This window comes from Drosophila rhopaloa, unplaced genomic scaffold (assembly GCF_018152115.1).
Source record: "Drosophila rhopaloa isolate 14029-0021.01 unplaced genomic scaffold, ASM1815211v1 contig_3, whole genome shotgun sequence".
Lineage (NCBI taxonomy): Eukaryota > Metazoa > Arthropoda > Insecta > Diptera > Drosophilidae > Drosophila > Drosophila rhopaloa.
The window spans coordinates 25,085,327-25,093,016 of NW_025335123.1; the positions used below are offsets into that span (position 1 = coordinate 25,085,327).

At 39.2% G+C, this 7,690-nt stretch overlaps 1 protein-coding gene across 1 annotated transcript; it reads left to right on the plus strand.

Moving 5' to 3' along the window:
- The first annotated feature begins 509 nt into the window (after positions 1 to 509).
- LOC108046891 lies at positions 510 to 1,990 on the plus strand. The gene is made up of 2 exons (XM_017126846.1): positions 510 to 924; positions 1,408 to 1,990. Exons 1-2 carry the CDS (start codon positions 613 to 615, stop codon positions 1,906 to 1,908), a joined length of 813 nt encoding a protein of 270 aa, XP_016982335.1. The 5' UTR covers positions 510 to 612; the 3' UTR covers positions 1,909 to 1,990.
- Positions 1,991 to 7,690: the final 5,700 nt, after the last annotated feature.

The following is a 7,690-nucleotide window of genomic DNA, read 5'->3' on the forward strand; positions in this document are numbered from 1 at the left end:
GCAAACATTGAGATTTCTTTTATAATTCCTTTATATTGTAATAGCTAATTAACAATAAGTTCCATATTTACCGAGTCTTAAAAAGTTCTGGGAGTCCTTTGGATCTTAAAAGATAGAGTGTACACCATACAAGTATATTTATAATTTAGGGTCCTATAGTTTGGGATGGGCAATGATGACGCAATTCGAACTTGGCTACATTAATCACGATATTCCCCCGCATAAACATACATAATAACAACGAATGACCCTCAGATGTTGAACCACAGCCGAAACGCAACAAAAATAACAATAGCAACTGTGCCGCCGGCAAAAACCGAAACCGAAAAGCAGACCGAAACCGTTTCAAACCGGTTCAAAACGCCCGTATATGTGAGTCTGTGAAACCGCTTTTTGTGGTGGTTTCTGTGCTCGTGTTCCGCTCTCCGAACCGCTCCTCTCTGAACCGCTCTCCTTCCCTCCGGTTCATAGAACGGTTTTTATATTCATTTTTGCGGTCCGAGCACGCAAATTCGATTTAGTAAACGAACGTAACTCAGATACGGCGCAGCGCATCGCAGAAACCGAAAGTGAAATTAGAACTTCTCAAACCGTAATCCTCAAGTCGGAGCAATGTCGAAAAAGTTCCCGAACCCCGTGTCCAAGCACTTCATCTACAGCGAACAGACGCGGAAGAGCACCTGCAGGGAGTGCCACTTCGACATGGCCGGTCGTCACTCCGAGAACCTGATGCGGCACCTAAAACGCAAACATGAGGACGTCTACGAGGTCGTGGTCGCCCAGAAACGGGCCATCCGGACGCTCCTCTGCCAACAGCAGGCAAACAAGGGCGATAACGTCCCATCAGACAGACAGCTTGCGACCCCCCTTTTGGAACTACGAGATCTTTTCCCACCGGAACACAAAAAAATACGTCTTAATAAGGTACAAACACAAATTGGTATTCCATTCTATAAAGCATTTAAATAATATCAATCGTTTCATTCTTCTTATTTGTATGATTTTATGAATCAGGTATTATTATGCTTGAGAGTTCTTAACAGTTCTTAACTTCTCTAAATTATATTATATTATAAGTACGTTAGATACATTAGGACTTTAAATAAGTATAAAGAAATTTATAAGATAACCATTAGAAGACGTACAAGAATCACATTGAAAATTGGTATTCCATTCTATAAAGCAATTTAATAATATCAATCGTTTTATTCTTCTTATTTGTATGATTTTATGAATCAGGTATTATTATGCTTAAGAGTTCTTAACAGTTCCTAACTTCTCTGGATGATATTATATAAATAAGTATAAGATCTTATAAATGATAACCATTAGAAGACGTACAAGAATCCCAAATAAAGTTATAAGGATCAAACAAACCAAATCTGAACTTCTTTTAATTTTTTTCAGGATGCCTCTCGTTTACCGACCAATAGTGCCATCGAAACCACCGACATTATGGATGATGAAGAGGCGGTTGACGGAGATAACGAGGACAATGTTTCTGGCAATCAATTCGATGGTGTCTTCAAATTGGAGCTGCCCGACGAGGAGTATCAATCGAATGACTCTGGTGATGGCGATCTGGAAACGATTAGCCCATCCATGGCTAAGCCTTCGATTTCCTTGAAGGCGGTGACCACCAGTTTGGCCTCCAGTACAACCTCAACCCAAACAAATGCTCCTGCTCGTGCTGTGATCCCTGCTCGGACTTCTTCGGTTTGTCCTATCGCCGGTGACGATGACTTCTACCTTCAATACCTGGGCAACAAGCTGAGCAAATACTCCGCCCGCACTAAAAACACGGTCCAGTTCCAGATAAATCGCATCCTTTATAAAGCGGATATGGGCTGCTTCGAGGACGCAGATCTAAAGATTGGCGATTCCGCCTTGTTAGATGAATCCACTTGACCTAAGTGTTATTAAGTCCTGACATAAGAATGTTACTTCTCGCTTAGCTGTAAATAAATTATCCCACGAGTTGTCAAACACCTAAAAAGCCACCGATTTTAAGGGGTTGCAAACAAAGTTTAAGGGGTGGCAATGATTGGTTTTGATTGGTACTTAAAAAGTAACATACAGTTGATTCAATTATCATGTTTCAAATTAAATAAATGCTTCAACCTAATTGGTTTTATATCGGTGACTTTAAATCAAGGAGGATTTTATGTATGAATAAGTTATCTATTATTTTAATGAAGGCAAAAATCATGCGTTTTGACTGTTTTTTTTCAAACACACTTAATCGATTATAGCCAAGTTAGAACATCATATTTAAATATTTCATATTGTTTATGAATTGGAACCCCATTATTTATTTAAATTCGTGGGTTAAATGTAATTCGAATATGAGTTAGTTTCAATCGATTTCCTTGCCCCGTATCTGTGTTAGTTAATCCTTTTTCTCATTTGACTCTTAATTCCAGTGGGGATATATTTATTACCTGCCAAAACAAAAAGCATTAAAATGTCCCCAAATCAGGTCACTTACCCCCTTGAGTTTGGCAACACATCGAGGGCATTCCGGCAAATCAGATCGTTGGCCCCTCGTTTTTGGTTTATGGGATAAGAAGTCGGTGGTTTTGGGGCAAGTTCAGTACCCGCAGAGGGTCAACATCTTCGAAAATCCCTCGTCGGGGAGGGTAAAAAGTGCGTAGAGTTGGGATTTTCGCTTTTCACTCTTGTGGAAAGTTTTCTTTATTTAGCCTTTTTTTTTGCCTTTTTCGCTTCTCATTTTCCCCGAGAGTTTGTACTCTTTAAAGCGACGGAAAGAGCAGCAAAAACTCTTCGCTGTGTGGGTCTGTATCTGTGTGCCGGCTGACCGGCTTTGTTTGTATCTCTCTTCCTGCAGAAACTTGGAAACGAAACCTGCAACGTCTGTTTGGACGCCCCTCCTCCCTCCACCGACCGACCGACCGACCCTTCATCCGTCTGTTCGCATAGGGGCGCCCTGTGTACTCGTAATCCTCCCCAACTCCACCTCTCGATTGTATATCGCTTCAACCAACCACCCCCCCACCCTCTCGACCCTATAGCAATTCGATTTATGTGTGGGCTATGCGTTCAGCGTCCTTTTGGCGTGCTATTTAAGGTTCATTACTAAATACCAGTGAACTTCTGTAATGCGATGAACCATCTGCCACTTCTTCTAAATGAATATGTGCGTTAAAAAAGGAATAAGCAAACATTAAACGCCTGATCTGAGCAGATAGTTAGTTAGAAGTTCATTTTTAAATACCAATGAACTTCTGAAATTCATTGAAAAAGAATGAAACATCTGCCACTTCTTCTAAATGTATATGTGCATTAAAAAAGGAATAAGCTAACATTAAATGCTTGATCTGAGCAGATTGAAATACCAATGAACTTCTGAAATTCATTGAAAAATAATACAACAATTTTAAGGTTCAGATTAAAAAAGATTTTGGATTTATTTATAATCTGTAACACAATAAGCTCTTTAAGTTGACTTTTTAAGTACTTCTCTAGGTAGCCCGCCCATCTCCTACTGTCATGGGATAAACATTTGTTTTTAAAAGCTTCAGGTGGTTAGTTTAATTTGAAACCAATTAATTTCTATTAAATATTAACCTTCGGCAAGTTCTCTTCCTCTAAAAGGGAAATCCCGAAAGTTATACAGAAATTCCAGGCAGAAAAGTTCAAAGTTTATATTATGGGGATGAAATTGTGTGAAGTTTGGTCGCTAAACTCTAATGCCACTCAATTATGTTTAAGTTACTTGAGATTTGAGTTAGGGGAAGTGCGAAACAGAAAAAAAATTGTTGTTTTGAGGAGAGAAAAATAACCTTGGATATGAAGGCTGAAAAGAGGGAGTCCTAAGATGATTGCACCTGCCTTTTTTCCATTCCAACACAGTTTTCTCTTCCAGTGCTTTGTTCCTCCTTCTACACACAACACACACACTTTCTTGAGTGTAAAAATAGCCAGCACAGATACAACAAAATCGCACTGGCAGGATCCTTTGATTAGGGTAGGAAATCCCGTTCAGGAATTAATTACATTTCAACCATATCTTTTCCAAGCGCAATTGAAATGTGCTTGCCACATGTGGGCGTGTCGCTGATAAGGCGGTCTTTTTCAGGACCCCGGGGAAAAGTTGAGGTTTCACCGGTTGAATGATGATGCCTTTATGACGATAAAAAAAAGGCAAGAGGAATCTGAGCCTGAAGGGACCAAATAAACAGCATGGTCAGCCATATGGTGAAACTGGTGGAACGTGGGAATGAAAAGCAATAAAGCTCCATTTTTCACATCCTTCAGTCGGTAGTGTCGCATTTCCAGTTCCTCACTCATTTTGTGGGGAAACTATTTGACTCATTTCGTTCTTCCTTTCATTAAAAGTTTAAAAATTAATCAGGGAAATAAAGAATTAGAGAAACACCAGCTTTTGTTAAGAGTTAAGACTGCTCGATTCAAGTTGCTCCAAAGGATCCACAAAATGACCAAAAATATCCCTACGGGGAATAGCAACGCCCAAAGAAAATAATTAGAGGACTCCAGCCATTGTAACCTTGCAACCCCAACTGTTTAACCAACCACCCCCCTCCCTTGTTTTTTCGCCCCACCAGCAAAAGCGAAAGAGTGAGCAACCAAACACCCCCGCCAAATGCCAAATTCCAAATACCAAGTCCACATCGACATCCTCATCCTCATCCTCGAGAGATGTGGATGTGTTCCTCCAACCGCCAGACGGATAAGTAAACAAATTCAGCTTTATCTTCAATAGGAAACAAGGAAAACAGAGTTCCCCGTTGAGGTTCGCCTTTGATATTTAACAATCTTTGAACAGCTGAAAGATGAGAACAAAAACACCAACCTCGCAATGGATACACACATATGCCGCACACTCACACAGATACACACACACACACACACATACACATAGAAGGAGGTGTAGTGTATGTGTACTGTTTGCAGACAAAGGCCAACAACAAGTTGCCATGGGAGTTGCCACCAAAATCTTTCGTTCGCACTCAAGGCAGTAAAAAACAAAAAAAAAAAAAAAAAAAAAGGCAACATCAAGAAGCGCAACAAGAAGCCGAGGAATAGCTATAAAACCAACAACAGTAACGGGTGTACCGAGAGCAAATGAAGTACAGTAAAGACTGCCATAAAGGATTCAAAATTAAGAGCTTTTTTATATAAACTTATGGTCCAAAGAAATCCGAAAATCTTAAGTACCTTAGATTTATTGTGGCTTAGGTATAAAATTGGAAAAGGATCTAAACTGATAGTATTTCTACTAAAAATCAATAAATTTTTTTTGCTTATAAAAGTAACGCTTTATAAGCAATCTTGACTGTACATCAGTCCAAATAAGTTTTCTTTTAAACTTTTGCTATAAGAACTAAATCATTAGATCTTTAGATCACTATATAGAAAATGTATTTTTTTAACCCTGAAGGGGTTGATCAACATTTTCTAAAGTCCTTCATAAGCAGTTTCGACTGTACGTCAGCCCAAAGGAGATAACGTTTAACGAGAACACCAGCAGAATGAAAGTAGAAGGAGCTTCAGGGACAGGAGCCACCAAAAAAAACAAAAACGGAATGGAAATGATACAGACACATCCCGCAGGAGAAGAGCTCACATGTGCGACAAGGCTAATCCCAATAATCTTTTAGTTTTCACAAAGATAACAAGATATAACCTCTCGCTGTTTTCCTTGTCCTTGCATTTTATCGCGCTGATTGATTTCAAAAAATATGTGGGGGGGGGTGCTCCTTTTTTTTGCTTGCGAGTTATGCAAACTAGGCACGAAACATAAAACATATGGGAGGGATGGAAATTCGGGATGGTATGGAAAATACAAGTACAAAGACAGACTGCCTGACATTTCACCCGCTGCTTTGGGAGAAATTTGCTTCACTTTTCTCCTTTTCGGCTGTTTTCCACTTTTTTTGTAAATAAAATAGATGAAAATCAATTTGACGTGTCTTGAATTTTGTTCTAGGTTTAAAGAACTCGTTTTAGAAAAGATAAAAAGGCGAGCAACAGCAGCGAAAAGGGAAGAAAGAGGAACGAGGGGGACACAAATGGAAATAAACTCGAATTGTGTACACGCAGAGCGAAAAGGGGGAAGGGGGGTTACACAGGAAAAAATTATACATGATTTTTATTGGTTTTCGGTATGAAAATTAGTTCTTAATCCACAAGGCAAAAGTTAGTCAGTGATGATAAATGGTGACTCCAACTTTGGTATTATTTCAAACAATTCTAAATTGCTCATTAAAAGCTCTGTGTTTATTCCAGTGTAGTTGTGGATAACCGACCGATACAAAAGTGAAGTGTGGAGAGCGGAATAATAAAGAACGCGGGGGAAACCTACATAATTCTTGTAGAACAAACACACGAAAGTACAACAAAATGCCACAGAATGTGGAATGCGGGGAGAACTTATCGAATTTGTCGCTTCCATCATCATTTAAGGGTGGCAATAATTACATCAATCTTTTTACCATTTCAATTCGAAAACAAATCGAGCCACTCGAACCCAACAGCAACAATGGAAGACGACCCCCCAGGGCAAAAAAAAAAAAAGAAAAAAACAAAAACGGAGGAAAAGCCAACTGAAGCGAACGGAACGAGAAAAGAAATGAGGCGAGAACTGCAGGAAGGTCCCGTGGAATAAATACACATTTAATATGGATTTGTCGGATTCAATTTGGGTCTACAAACAGTGACACATGCATTTAGAATCTAGATCAAGAATTTGCATACGCGCGTCCCCAAAATCCCGGGGAATTAATCAACCTCCAATACCTTTGAACCCATTCACAAAAGGAAGTTACTGGAAAAAACCACATTTTTTGAATAAATAGGTGGTTAGACCGAATACAATTAAGGTTTTAGGGAATCTAGACCTCATAGGGAACTATATAACCTTTTTAGAGGTAAACCCATCGTTAGCATATTATATATATTCTGAATAGTCTTTGGCAAGTTCATCGAACTATTTGCAATCCTTCAACCCAAGTCGAATATTGATATGTTACAAACACGTAAGTAGCCATCAATAATACATTATACTCTGGTTCCACAAAATAGCAACCACTGAAGCTGAACCGGTTTGCATTACAGCATTACAGCTTCAAAAGGATTCGTTGAAAGCATGCTGTTTTATGTGGCAAATGTTCAAGGGTGTTCCAAAGACCTCTAGAGACTTCAAAACAATGGCAAAGGGCTCAGAAGTGGGCTTTAAAATTGGTTATTTGGCCAGTATAATGAAAAAATTAAGGTTTTACATGTCGGGCATTGGAAAAGGATGATGTTAAGCATGACATAATCCGTAAAGACACCATAATTTAAGGTCTCAAGAGATCAGGATTGTTTAGTTAGCAGAGAGAAATATATTGAATCATTTGTTAATAAACTATTTGCTGAATCATCTGTTTAATTGAACTCAATCGTGCACATTTCACTGCATTCCCTTGCACCCACTTATCCATATCCTAATCGCATTTCCGGGATCGATTCAGAATCGTTTATCGATGACACAAATGGACGTCTAATCGAATCAATTTGCCGCCTAACCCATATTCCCATATTCAGCATCTAGCATCTCGACTCAACTCGACTCGACTCGACTCAACTTCATCTCAACTCAACTCATCTCATCGCCTGGCCAAAGGGAGTTTTCCTGTTTTTCCTCCACTTTTCTACTTTTCGACAC